The 13,354-nt window shown below is 44.7% G+C and overlaps 1 protein-coding gene across 14 annotated transcripts in view; it reads left to right on the top strand.

Annotated features, from left to right (window-relative positions):
- LOC115155914 (peripheral plasma membrane protein CASK) overlaps nucleotides 1–13,354 on the top strand; it is a 210,463-nt gene that overhangs the window by 169,900 nt on the left and 27,209 nt on the right. For 4 of the 14 annotated variants that reach the window (XM_029702987.1, XM_029702982.1, XM_029702979.1 and 1 more), the window contains exons 7-15: nucleotides 234–412; nucleotides 548–670; nucleotides 1,683–1,766; nucleotides 1,886–1,985; nucleotides 3,006–3,023; nucleotides 3,303–3,424; nucleotides 7,251–7,328; nucleotides 10,507–10,554; nucleotides 11,467–11,547. In XM_029702987.1, coding sequence (XP_029558847.1) covers nucleotides 234–412; nucleotides 548–670; nucleotides 1,683–1,766; nucleotides 1,886–1,985; nucleotides 3,006–3,023; nucleotides 3,303–3,424; nucleotides 7,251–7,328; nucleotides 10,507–10,554; nucleotides 11,467–11,547 — 833 coding nt within the window. The remainder of the gene's footprint in view (nucleotides 1–233; nucleotides 413–547; nucleotides 671–1,682; nucleotides 1,767–1,885; nucleotides 1,986–3,005; nucleotides 3,024–3,302; nucleotides 3,425–7,250; nucleotides 7,329–10,506; nucleotides 10,555–11,466; nucleotides 11,548–13,354) is intronic. The other 10 variants (XM_029702988.1, XM_029702985.1, XM_029702992.1 and 7 more) reach the window with 6 other exon arrangements.

The following is a 13,354-nucleotide window of genomic DNA, read 5'->3' as shown; positions in this document are numbered from 1 at the left end:
CTTTGTAAGGCTCCATGATCAATAGGCGGACTGTGCTTCGTCTGACCCCTCGCCCTAGACTTGTCCGTTTTGGTTAGACCTGCTGGGAGTTACCTCCCACCGGCATAGCTCTGAGGGGTCGTTGAGGTACATAAGCCCCCTCACCACGACAAGGTGACAGTCCCAGAGGAGGGCCACTCGTCCACACGTGTGTATGACTGAATGTGTGTCTACCCTTTGTCTCTTCCCTACAGGTCGTGTAGGAACACCCCACTTCATGGCCCCAGAGGTGGTGAAGAGGGAGCCTTATGGTAAGCCAGTAGATGTGTGGGGCTGTGGCGTCATCCTATTCATCCTGCTCTCTGGCTGCCTGCCCTTCTACGGCACAAAGGAACGCCTGTTTGAAGCCATCTGCAGAGGCAAATACAAGGTAGTAGTTGATTTACAAAACGCCACCACACAATGATGTGTACAATAATAACTCCAGTCTGTGCCTATGGTATTAGTAGCCTTACCCCACCTGAAAATGTGTGTGTGCTTTTCTCTCTCTCCGTGTGCGTGTCTCCAGTTAAACCCCAGGCAATGGGGCCATATCTCAGAGAGCGCTAAGGACCTGGTGAGACGGATGCTCATGCTGGACCCTGCAGAGAGAATCACTGTCTACGAGGCACTCAACCACCCCTGGCTCAAGGTACACACACACACACACACACACACACACACACACACACACACACACACACACACACACACACACACACACACACACACACACACACACACACACACACACACACACACTGTCTGCCTCAACCACCCCTGGCTCAAGGTACACACACACACTGTCTGCCTCAACCACCCCTGGCTCAAGGTACACACACACACTGTCTGCCTCAACCTCCACTGGATCACAGCATACTGTAAATGATGGTGCATTATGTGAACATTTTGTGTGTGTGATATTGGGGGGTGATATTGGCTGTATTTCGAATGGTACTGTAATTCCATCCCACAGAATACAGTACCGTATTTTTACAGTGGCAAAAATGTTTTGACCACGAGTGGATGCATAGTATTGTTGTGTCTGGCTCATTAACATATTTTGAGGTGTGCCTTGTAAGAGGCTGTATCTGTTGCACCCATTCGTGAAAGGGCTGTACAAATTTAACTGGTATGTTGTATTATGGGAGCATTGATGTTTTTACAGTAAATTCTAAGGTATTGTACTGTGCCATTACACAGTACTTGCTTTGGTACTGTACTGTAATATGGAATACAGTCACTTGCCAATGAGTAAGTTACTGTCAAATTCACCGCAACCCCTTTACAGTGTACAAACACACACACACACACACACACACACACACACACACACAGTCTTGTACAGCTAACCTTGTGGGGGCACACAATTCAGTTCCATTCAAAATCCTAACCTGTACTCTTACCCTAACCCTAGCTCCTAACCCTAACCCTTAAAGTAATTCTAACACTAATTCTAACCTTGACCCTAAACCTCCTAGGAATAGCATGTTGACCTCGTGGGGACTAACAAAATGTCCCCAGTTGGTCAAATTATTGTTAGTTTACTATTCTTGTGGGGACTTCTGGTCCCCACAAGAATAGTTAAACATGTCCACATACACACATTGTCTTCTTGGGATACTGAAAGGCTAGTAAAGTGAGATTGTGATTGTGTTGATCAGGAGAGAGACCGTTACGCCTACAAGATCCACCTGCTAGAGACGGTGGAACAGCTGAGGAAGTTCAACTCCAGGAGAAAGCTCAAGGTAAGCTCCCCAAATTCTACTCTCCTTTTCTGGTTGGAATGACAATAGGAGTGTTGATGTTTTAAAAACATTTGGTTCTGACATGGAAGATAGTTTGTTTAACTGTCTGTCTGTCTCAGGGAGCCGTACTGGCAGCAGTCTCCAGCCACAAGTTTAACTCCTTCTACGGAGATCCACCAGAGGAAATGCCTGACTTCTCTGAAGACCCCACATCCTCAGGTAGGAGGAACATGCACACATGCTGTCAAGTGTCTGTGTGCAGCGGGTAGGACGGAGTCAGGCGCAGGACACAGAACTGAGTAAAAACGTACTTTGCTCAAAATAAATCAAACTAATTCCATACAGGGAAAACAATCCAACTCTACACAAAAGAGCGACCACTTAACAAAGAACAAACACGCACAAAACCATGTGGGAACCAGAGGGTTAAATAGGGAATAAATTATAACGTAATGGAAACCAGGTGTGTACAATCAAGACAAAACAAATAGAAAAAGAAACGTAGATCGGTGGCGGCTAGAAAGCCGGTGACGTCGACAGCCGAACACCGCCTGAACAAGGAGAGGCAACAACTTCGGCGGAAGTCGTGACACACACACACACACACACACACACACACACACACACACACACACACACATTTGCACGAGCGCACACACAATTATTTACAACTCTGGGTTCCTGTTCCCCGGGCAACAATGATGTCGATGAAGGCAGTCGCCCACACCTCTGATTCTGGGTTAAATGCGGAAGACACATTTCAGTTGAATGCATTCAGTTGTACAACTGACTAGGTATCCCCCTTTGTCTTGTCTTTTTCAAGGTGTTACTTTCTTTGTGAAAACATCTTCTCTAGTGCTGTAAACTCTTACAGCGGCTTCTGAAACTTCATCCTGGAGACCGACTGTACTGGGCTTGCAGGCTTTTGTTCCAGCCCAACACTTGATTAAACATTATCTGTGAAACATGGACTCTACTGAAGACATACACACAGAGTTTAGAATTTCTCTAACCTCTGACACAGTACTGCTGTTCTCTTTGTTGGACTAACAAGTCAATTCAGCACCTCTGAAATCTTTGGATGGGTTAGGGTGCACTGTTTTCAGAGAATGTTTCAGCCACAATTCTAGTTATTCTTTACTGTTGCTGGGTCCATGTAGTCCCTATATGATTCTGATAACTTAGTCAGTTTGTCTAAACTTAAACTCTGTGTTTGTGTTAATGCTGCCTTCCTGATAGGACTACTTGCAGCAGAAAGTAGGTATCCCTCCTCTAGGTATATACTGCTCTGTGTGTGTGTTCTGTATCTGTCTGTGTTGTCCCTAGTTCTCTAGCAATCAACTCTTACACACCTAGATCCTGCCTGCGTGTGCTTTGTGATTGTCCATTTGTTGTTTTGTCTTGCATTATTTGTCCCTTTTTTCCATTTCCTGTTCAATGTATTCTCTTTTATTGTACTGTTGCGTTGCCTACAATACTGCCTTACTGATTATGGATTGTCTGTTTTGACGTGCGCGTTTTTGTGTGTGTGTACAGGGGCTGTGTCTCAGGTGCTGGACAGTCTGGAGGAGATCCATGCGTTGACAGACTGCAGTGAGAAAGATATGGACTTCCTACACAGCGTCTTCCAAGACGAGCATCTACACACACTACTAGACGTGAGTAGACACACACACACACACACACAAGTATACGCATGACACTAGATTTGAGTGGACTACACACACACACACACACACACACACACACACACACACACAGAATGAGACCAACACATCGGCAGACATGCTGCTAGTCAGGCCACTAAAATGTAAGTCAGACAGATGTGGTGTTTCTGTCATTAGATGACGATCGGCACCAGCTGTCATTGAGTCATCTTTAACCTCCTCTCTCTGACTGACTCATGGCGGAGGGGAGTTTAGCTGCAGGTCAGACACTCAGAAACTTGAACAGCTGACTCCCATGGCTCTGCCTCTGACAGTTAGGCAACTGCTCCAACCCAATGCTCTTAACTCCATTTGTCTGTAGGTCCTAGCTGACTACATTAACTGCTAATTTCCTTTAGCTAGCTATCTAGCCCGTCTGTAGACACCTTCCATCGTTGACATGAAAATAAGTGGATTTAGGTGGGAGAAAGATTGTGCAAACTCCATATAGTTTATGTGGAGTTATAAACATATTGTCATGTTGTTCTTACAGAAAGAGAAGTGGAAGATGGATAGTTTAGTCTCTCTCTCCATTTCTCTCTCTCTCGCTATTTCTCTCACTCTCTCTCTCTTTCCCTGTCCCTCTCTCTTGCCAGTGTTTTCTGTGTTTTGTCTGTCACCCAGAACTCATAGCAGCCAGCCAAACACCAAACCTCTCTGCTCCAGAGGGCACCAGCAGTTCACTGCCAAAACAAACACACACACACACACACACCCTGCAGAGGGAAACTATGCTGCACTCATGATTTCATGCCACATTAGGAGAGAAGCTGTGTGTGTGTGTGTGTGTGTGTGTGTGTGTTACTGAAGGCTATCTGGCTGGGGGAAACTGGGTTTTACTAAAGGGCTTACTTGAGGCCTGTTGACTCTTATCTTAATCCTGAAGGGGTCTTGGTAACACTTCAATCACCCCCTTCATCACAAAGTATAACAGCTTATGCAGCTTCTTGCAACTGACTTGACAGTCATAACACAAACTGTTATCTAGGTTGGTTGTGTGTGTGCGAGCGCATTCATGCGTTTTCTGAACTTATAAGGCCTACAATATCTTAAGTTGAGGATGTGAGGTTTGGAGGGGTGTTGGGAAAGGGAGTTACCGAATAGAGTGTTAGAAAAGGGTGAGTGGAAAAGGGAGGATGGGGCAGTTGCTTACGGACCCTGCCCCATTTGCCAGGGGCTGAATGGGTCAAGAAGAGAAAGAGAGGAAGACTTGTCTCCAACTCTCTCCCTGGGAAGGCCATTCACTAGGAACCTGTTGCTGCCGATGCCCATTAGCGAGAGCAAGAGAGATCACACTGCTGCACTGAAAACTGAAAGAAAGAGGAGACCCAGACTCCATCACTGAAAAGAGAGAGAGACCCCCACAATCCAGCTCTGAAAAGCGACAGAAACAAGGAGAGCGAGAGAGACCCAGAGTTCTGCACTGAAAAGAGAGTGAACAATGGGTGCTATTGTCAGGCCTTAGCCCCTTTCACTGCTGTGTGACTCCAGACTCCTGCAGTAGCGTATCTGTGAGTACATCTGTAGGGCTGATGTTACCATCCTCTCCACTCGCACACAGAGAGGCTCAGGGAAACTACAGATCCCCAGGAAACGGAATGGATGTACTGTAACAGTAGCCTAGTCTGGATGCTAAGCTAGCTTAGTGCTTGTTGTGCATATTCTCTTCTGGGTTAGGGTGTTTGGGTACTGCTTGGGATCTGGTTGGTGAGTCAGTCTTGTTGTTTCAGTGTGTGTGTGTGTGAGTGTGTGCACACATTTGTGTGTGTGTCAGTGGTCCTTACTTGGGATGGAGTAAGGCTTTGTTTCTCTCCTTTTAGGGAGAACATTGTTGACTGTAACTTCAGACAACTGTTTGACAGTTAGACAAATGAGTGATATGTTAAATGACAATATTTTAAGATATGTATATACACTTGTTTCTGAAAATGTCAATTTTTAATAAGCAATCTGTAAGATCTTTGATAATGGTAGCACGTAGCCGCATTAGTAGTATGAAGAAAGTGCCAAGTGTAAAGTTCATACAGTATGTCCTACAGTCTATACTTGAGGCAGTTTTATAAGACAGTTTTTATCATCACATCTGAACATTGCAAGCAGATCTGAAAATAGCATTTCCTGTTAGCTACCGAGACTTCACACACCTACCCAAAATTAAGCAGGCACTGTGTGTGTCTTGGTGGGTGTCATTGTGTGGTTTCCATGACCCTGCAGATGGCTATATCAGTCTGCTTTTTTTTTATTACTTCAGATTTTTCAGGGGGTGCTGCAGCACCCTCAGCACCCCTACTTCCTGCAGCTATGCCCCATGTCATGACAAAAATACTCCCGTATGCAGAATTGTTTTACATTTTAGATTCTAGCTTTTGTTTTGGTTATTGTTAGTTCTCAAAGATCTTATTTAAAAAATATATAGGTCCATTATCCTTTCTACATACTTTATATCTGGGTTTTAGTTGTTTAAGTTTACACTGAAAACGTTTTTCCATCACTGTACGGTTTGGACATAGGCGGCCCGGAAAAAAACACTTATGCGGACCGCCCAAGACTTTTCTATGCAGAAAAAACCCTGGACCCTGGTTCTCATGTCAGCCTTCCACAGTAGGAGCAGACAGAGAGAGACAGAGCCTCTGAACTTTCCCAGGAACAGCAGGTGTCTAGTGCTCAGCCTCCCCATGCACTCCCCACACATACAAACACACACACAAACATCACACAGACATCTGTCCAAACATGGTTGACTCTACCTCCCACTGCAGACCCAGGCACCACAGACATCTCAAACATTCAGAATATTCTCCTCCTTTTCCCATCACATACTCAGGAATGACACACACAGCAGACTTAGCATGATGATACTGTCTGAATATCACTGTGTTAGTGTTCATACAAATAACACACATATTTAGTCAAATAAGTTCACGGAAGGATAGCCACAGAATGTACATTTCTAGAAAAACGGGACCGTTCCCAGCTGTAGTTTCGACTTCTAAATGAGAAATACACATGAACTAAATGTTAGCTGCTTTGCTGTTAGCTGTTTTCATACCATGTTTCTGATTGTTGCCTAAACCAGCGGCTGAGAACTGTGCAACTTGTGGTAGTACTATTGGTTCGCCTTGTGTCTCTGGTCAGGAGCTATGGGGAAATGCCTCTTTTGAAAGAGGTGTGTGTGTGTGTGCGCGCGCACCTGTACATGTACGTGCTGTCTCATGATGTCAGCTGCTCTCCTTTGATGTCCAGAATAATTTGTACATTATCCAACACACATTCTTATGAAGATCATGAGTTACATTTTTCTATCCTAAGTTATTTTATCTCTGACTTTTCAACCGTGCTCCCTTTTTCTCCTCTCAATAGTGTGAACAATGAACCAGACTTTTCTTTGTGTGTTACACACAACTCCTCTGCTTGTCTTGGTTGGTTAGTGGAGACTACTCACTGTGTGTACATTGTGTTTACTCACTGATTCATACGCACGCACACAACCTCAACAGTTGATCTTGTATAGTCAGCTGGCTCATTGCAAACAGAACCAAAGTGTTGCTCCTCTTTCAGTCTGCATCATAAACTATATAATAAATGTTCCCTACATTGTAAATCTTATGTAATGCTTAAATGAAAGCAAGCAATTGTCCACATTGACGAGAGCCTGGCACTAAAGACAACCGGTCATTCTGGGTACAGAGAGAAGGAACAAAATGTATCATTCAGCCATTGAAATGATTCACCATGAGCCATTCATTGTTGTTCAGTGTTGTGTGTCGTGTTGTTTCAGCTTTACGACAAGATCAACACCAAGTCCTCCCCCCAGATCAGAAACCCCTCTAGCGATGCTGTGCAGAGAGCCAAAGAGGTGAGCGCGCACACACACACACACACACACACAGATATAATGTTGTGTGCTTGTCACCATGCTTGTGAAGACCTATATGATTGATCACATGATCAACTCTATGGATCACATGCTGCTTCCTATGCCTCTGCCCTGATCAGTCTTCTTTAACAACACGGCTCTAGTTATTAACACATCTCACATCATTCTGCTATTCATTATGTTCACATCTCAAATAACAACCTATTTCCCATGTAGTGCACTAATGTAGTGCACTACTTGGGCCACAGCCCTATGTGGCTCTGATCAGAAGTAGTGCCCAATATGGGGAATAGGGTGTAATTTGAGACATCCTATCTACTTCCTAAGCGTTCTTTGGGTATCTGCTGTTTGTTTAACATTGGGTCGATCTGGCCTGGGGTCAGATTTTGAAAGAAACAGATTAAGAAGGTATTGACTAGAAGGGTCTCTCTGATCTTGAATCAGATTCTAGGGGTCAGGTGGGTTTATAAACTGGGTCTATAGTAGGTCAGCCAACATGGCTTATTTGTTAAGAAGATTGAAGGAACAACAGCTAGTCAATATGGGAGGTAGTCATTTGATCAAGACAGTTGGAAACTACTAAACTAAACTGTCAAACAGTGAGGCCCTGTGTTTCATTCCAAAAGGTTTCTACCCTGAAAGAAATGGAATGCATTCTATTAGATAGAACACAGTGCATTTGGAAAGTATTCAGACCCCTTCCCTTTTTTCACATTTTGTTACGTTACAGCTTTATTCTAAAATGGATTCAATTGTTTTTTTCCCTCATCAATCTACACACAATACCCCATAAAGACAAAGCAAAAACAGTTTTTTTTTGTTTTGCAAATGTATTACAAATAAAAAACTGATATCACATTTACGTAAGTATTCAGACCCTTTACTCAGTACTTTGTTGAAGCACCTTTGGCAGCGATTACAGCCTGAGTCTTCTTGGGTATGACTCTACAAGCTTGGCACATCTGTATTTGGGGAGTTTCTCCCATTCTTCTCTGCAGATCCTCTCAAGCTCTGTCAGGTTGGATGGGGAGCGTCGCTGCACAGCAATTTTCAGGTCTCTCCAGAGATGTTCGATCGGGTTGAAGTCCGGGCTCTGGCTGGGCCACTCAAGGACATTCAGAGACTTGTCCCGAAGCCACTCCTGTGTTGTCTTGGCTGTGTGCTTAGGGACGTTGTCCTGTTGGAAGGTGAACCTTCACCCCAGTTGAGGTCCTGAGAGATCTGGAGCAGGTTTTCATTAAGGATCTCTCTGTACTTTGCTCTGTTCATCTTTCCCTCGATCCTGACTATTCTCCGTCCCTGACGCTGAAAAACATCCCCACATCATGATGCTGCCACCACCATGCTTCACCACCAAAAACGGACTATACCCTCCACCTCATGGTTTGTTTTTTTCTCTGACATGAACTGTCAACTGTGGGACCTGATATAGACAGGTGTCTGCCTTTCCAAATCATGTCAAATCCATTGAATTTACCACAGGTGGACTCCAATCAAGTTGTAGAAACATCTCGAAGATGATCAATAGAAACAGGACGCACCTGAGCTCAATTTTGAGTCTCATAGCAAAGGGTCTGAATACTTATGTAAATAAGGTGTTTTTATTTTTTATACATTTGCAAACATTTCTAAAAACCAGTTTTTGTTCTGTCATTATGGGGTATTGTGTGTAGATCGATGAGGAAAATGTTTTATTTAATCCATTTTAGAATAAGGCTGTAACATAACAAAATGTGGAAAGAGTCAAGGGGTCTGAATACTTTCCGAATGCACTGTATGTAGCCTTTTCCACAAACATAAAAGACCTATTAATTTTGGGGGTTTTCCACACCCATTGTTAGTGAAGCTATTCCACAGTCTGTTTGACCATTTATAGACCGTATTAAAATAATAACGAGCTCAGAGTGCTTGTTTATTTACACTTTCTCAGTTGTGTGTGTGTGTGTCAGAACTACACACACACACACACACACGCATATACATCAAACAGACTTCCACACACACACATTTCCCCGTTATTTGTTGTCTATGCTGTAGTTGTTTGTGGAACAGTGGAGTGTATTGGGGAGGGCTATTGTGTGACCTCTGGCGCCATTACTTCCTTTATGCACCATTGGTACCAAACAGCCCAGTGGCCTCGCATACTCTGGTACATAGTGTTTACCTCAAGCCAACTAGCTGCACTCGCACACTCTCAATGAACCAGCCTAGAGTGGAAGTAGCTACTTAACAGGAAGTGGACGTGCATCGTTAGCGTGTGTATGGACTTTGACATAACAAGCGTAAGTGTGAAATGTTTGTATCGGGCTCTTTTGTATGTGGAGGGCAATTAAAATGTATGTCTGATTAAGAAGAAGAGAGAGGGAGGGAGTGGGTGAAAAAACGAACACAGTTCTATTAACACTGGAAAAGACCTTTAGAGCAGTGTTGGGACTCTTTATGTGGCTTTGGAGTCTAAAGGACTTCAGTAATGAACCAACTCGAGTTGACCCAGTCTGGTCCTGGAGGGGACTTAGTCATGGCCTACTTATCGGTGTGTCTGGGTCGTAGTTTTCCCTTTTTAAACTAGTCTAGTTGGATTAGGTTGTATGGAGGGAGACTGAACAGATGTGTGGGCGAGTGCATGCTTGTGTGTGCCTTTTTATGCATGTGTGCGTGTAATGTTTCTTTAGTTGCCATACTTCCTCTAGTACTGGGTCCTTTTATTTTGTCTCTGCTGAAATCCTTACTCTTTTCCTGAGTTCTGATCTGAGTGTCTTTCTAGTCAATGTTAGACACATTGATCCAGTATTTCACCACAGAACAAAACCTCTATTCTTTCTTTCCCACCGTTGACTTAAAGGGACTTCCGCTGAAATACTCTGCTTGGCTTCCTGCAACTGATCCCCACTGGCGACACTGAAATGCTTTAAAATGATACTATACTAGCACAGATTCGACCCTTGTCTCTGTGGCTCTACTAAGCGTATAGACACTAACCTTTCACCCCCCCGATGCCGTCATCTTTTACCTTTATCAAACTTTACCCCCCCCCGACCCTCCTGACGTCCCCTGATCTTTGACCTAATGACCCCTGACTCCTCCTATGAGGACCAACGACATCATCAGAGGTCACATGTATAACTGTCCCTCCCTGTGTCCTCCTCCTGGTCTAAAGAGCTCCACCCAAGACGACGCAAGTGCCGCTTTGAAACACCTGGAATATGTAAGCCCCCTGACGTCTTTCACAACCCAACACACACACAAACAAAACAGACAGGAAATCCAGTTGGTTTTGTTTTAAAGCATTTTAGTATTTGACAGAGGGAGACTGGGCAAAGCGTAGAGCTGTCTGTGACTCTGCATACATGAGGCTGTAGCTCAGTGTGTGAGTCTATAAAGGAGTCTGTAGTGTGGCTGTGAGTGTGTTCTCTCTCAAATACGTTGTAAAGTTCGGGGTCTGTTCATGTTTTAACTCAGAAAGTTGGTAATATCCTACTAGTACTGTATGTAAACTGTTTGTATCTGATGATTTTAGGTTTGGGTCTGAGAGGTGTGAATGTCTTTACATTGATCAGAGATGATGAGGCAATGGATACAACAGTATTGAACACACACACACACACACACACACACACACACACACACACACACACACTGATTGATCAATGGCGATGGCACTGGATTCATGTTTTGCGATGAATACACACTTCATACACCTTTCATTTGCCACACACACCTCTATGCGCCAGGCCTCTCCATCGCCTCATTCAGCAGGCAGATGGGACATAGCAGAACCTGATGCCAAATCAAGTCACTCAGAGAGGCAGGGGGCGTGACGAAGCCCTAAGGTGGACTCTGATTGGTTAAGAGAAGCCATGAGGGGGAGTTCATGGGCTGACGGATTTCAAGTGACGTTTTTACTGGTTGAAGTGATTCTAAAGGGGTGTGTTTTAGGAACTGTGAGAGGGTATGTATGTGTGTATAATCAGGTCAGAGGTTGATGTACTGTGTCACTCAATAGTCCACACATACTCTCCTGTGTTTGTGTGGTTGGAACAGGCATTGAGCAGGACTACTTTAACTCTACAGATAGGCCACCTGACTGACGCCCTGCGCTGTTGTCTCTACCTTACAGGTACTGGAAGAGATCTCTTGTTACCCGGAGAACCACGACGCAAAGGAGCTCAGGCGGATACTGACCCAGCCACACTTTATGGTCAGTGAAACCACACACACACACACACACACACACACACGCGCGCCTCGACTTGGCTGTGTTTAGGCGCCATGACTGAAGCTATAGCAGAGAGAGGGGGGAGCAGATAAAGGAAGACAGACAGAGAGGGAAGGTGGTAGAGTGACCGAAAGAAAGAGAAAATAATAAAAAGAGGTAGATTTATTTTAGTTTATTTATGTCAATCCCCCTGTGGGATGCCGTAGGCAAGACTGAAACTCCAGACAGACAGACAGACAGACAGAATAGTGTTCTAAATCAGGTCCTTTACATCTCTAGAGACCCTCACAGAGAAAGAGGGGAACAGAAGAGATAGGAAGACTCTATAGGGAGGGGTGTGTGTGTGTGTGCGAGATCAGTGACCTCCCTGGTCTTTTGTTCCCAGTGTTAAAGACAGAAAAACAGTCTCACTTCTCAAGGTGCTTTAAAAGCTTCACTGTTAATCTCATCACATCACGTCACTGTGTCTTATCCTCCCCTCTGATCAATGAAGAGGTCAACACTACAAGGAGGGAGGAGTCGTCCTCTTATCACCGAGGCATTATTAATCACACACTTCCACAGGATGGATAGAGAAAGAAGGAGAGAGAGAGAGAGGGGTGTATATGTTGGAGTTGTATTGGGACATTTGGAGGAGAAGAACATTAGATTGCAGTTGGAACGGGGGTAGAGTGAGCGATTAGTCAGGAGAGAGAGTGAGCGAAAGAAATGGGGAGAAAGAGGGGTGGAGATTTTGAGGGGTTAATCTGGACAGAGAAAGGGGGAGAATGAGTCTGATGTAATGTATCCATGTAGAGCGGAGCCTGTCTTAGAGGGAGGAAGGGAGAACGTTGGGGCCTAGCACTACAGGCTGTAGTGTGGAGGGAGAGACGGAAGGGACGTTTTGGAAAGAGGGAGAGATTCTGTGAGGAACGGAGCAGTCAGTGAGTCGTATCTGATCTGGGGCCAAGCTTTACCCAGTCTGACAAGAATGGAGGAAGGGAGAGGGGATAGGTGGAGGGAAAGGAGAGGTGGGGGGCAGAGAAGGTGAGACGAGGGAGGGAGGCACCATTAGGTACAAGCAGCCACATTCCTAGAGACACACACACACACACACACACACACACACACACACACACACACACACACACACACACACACACACACACAAAGGGAAAGGTATGTGTGTCCCCAGCCTGCCACCAGTCTCTCAGGAGCATGCTACAGACAGCCCAGCTTTCTCACTCGTCTACCAGCTACTAAGACTGGTGAGGAACTAACATTATCATTCTAGCTGTTGAATTACATTTTTCTATTTTTCTCAAACTTTACTCTTGACCAGATATTCTAGAACTCTGGGGTTGACTTCAGAATGCATCTGTTTGGGAATTCCGGTTTTTTCTCTTGTAACTGGAGTACAGGAGAGTCTAGCTTTTAAGTACCTGTTGTAGTAGCGTAGTTTGCTGAAGGTATAAGCATTTTCTGCTAACCTGAATCTTGCCTAATATAAAGTAGTTATGACAATGTTACAGCACTGGTCTATGTTGTGTCCATAGCATTGTTAGACTGAAGGTAGCATGCACTTTATAACTGTGCTGAAATCACCTCAGACCTGGGTGTTGAGATAAAGTTAGTGGTGGACTGTCACTTTAAAGCCTCTATCTTCGGGTGGGGGGGATTCATTCTCTTCAAACCCATGACCCTGCTCTCATTAGTGGCCTCCCGTGGGAAAGTGTGTGTGTGTGTTTTAACTTTCGATAAGTGTGTGGGATGAGTGTATGCACTAGGGGAAGCCAGTGGCAGGTTAGTC

Source organism: Salmo trutta, chromosome 20 (assembly GCF_901001165.1).
Source record: "Salmo trutta chromosome 20, fSalTru1.1, whole genome shotgun sequence".
Taxonomy (NCBI): domain Eukaryota; kingdom Metazoa; phylum Chordata; class Actinopteri; order Salmoniformes; family Salmonidae; genus Salmo; species Salmo trutta.
The sequence above is the reverse complement of the archived record's forward strand: the minus strand, read 5'-3'. Positions and strand labels throughout refer to the sequence as shown.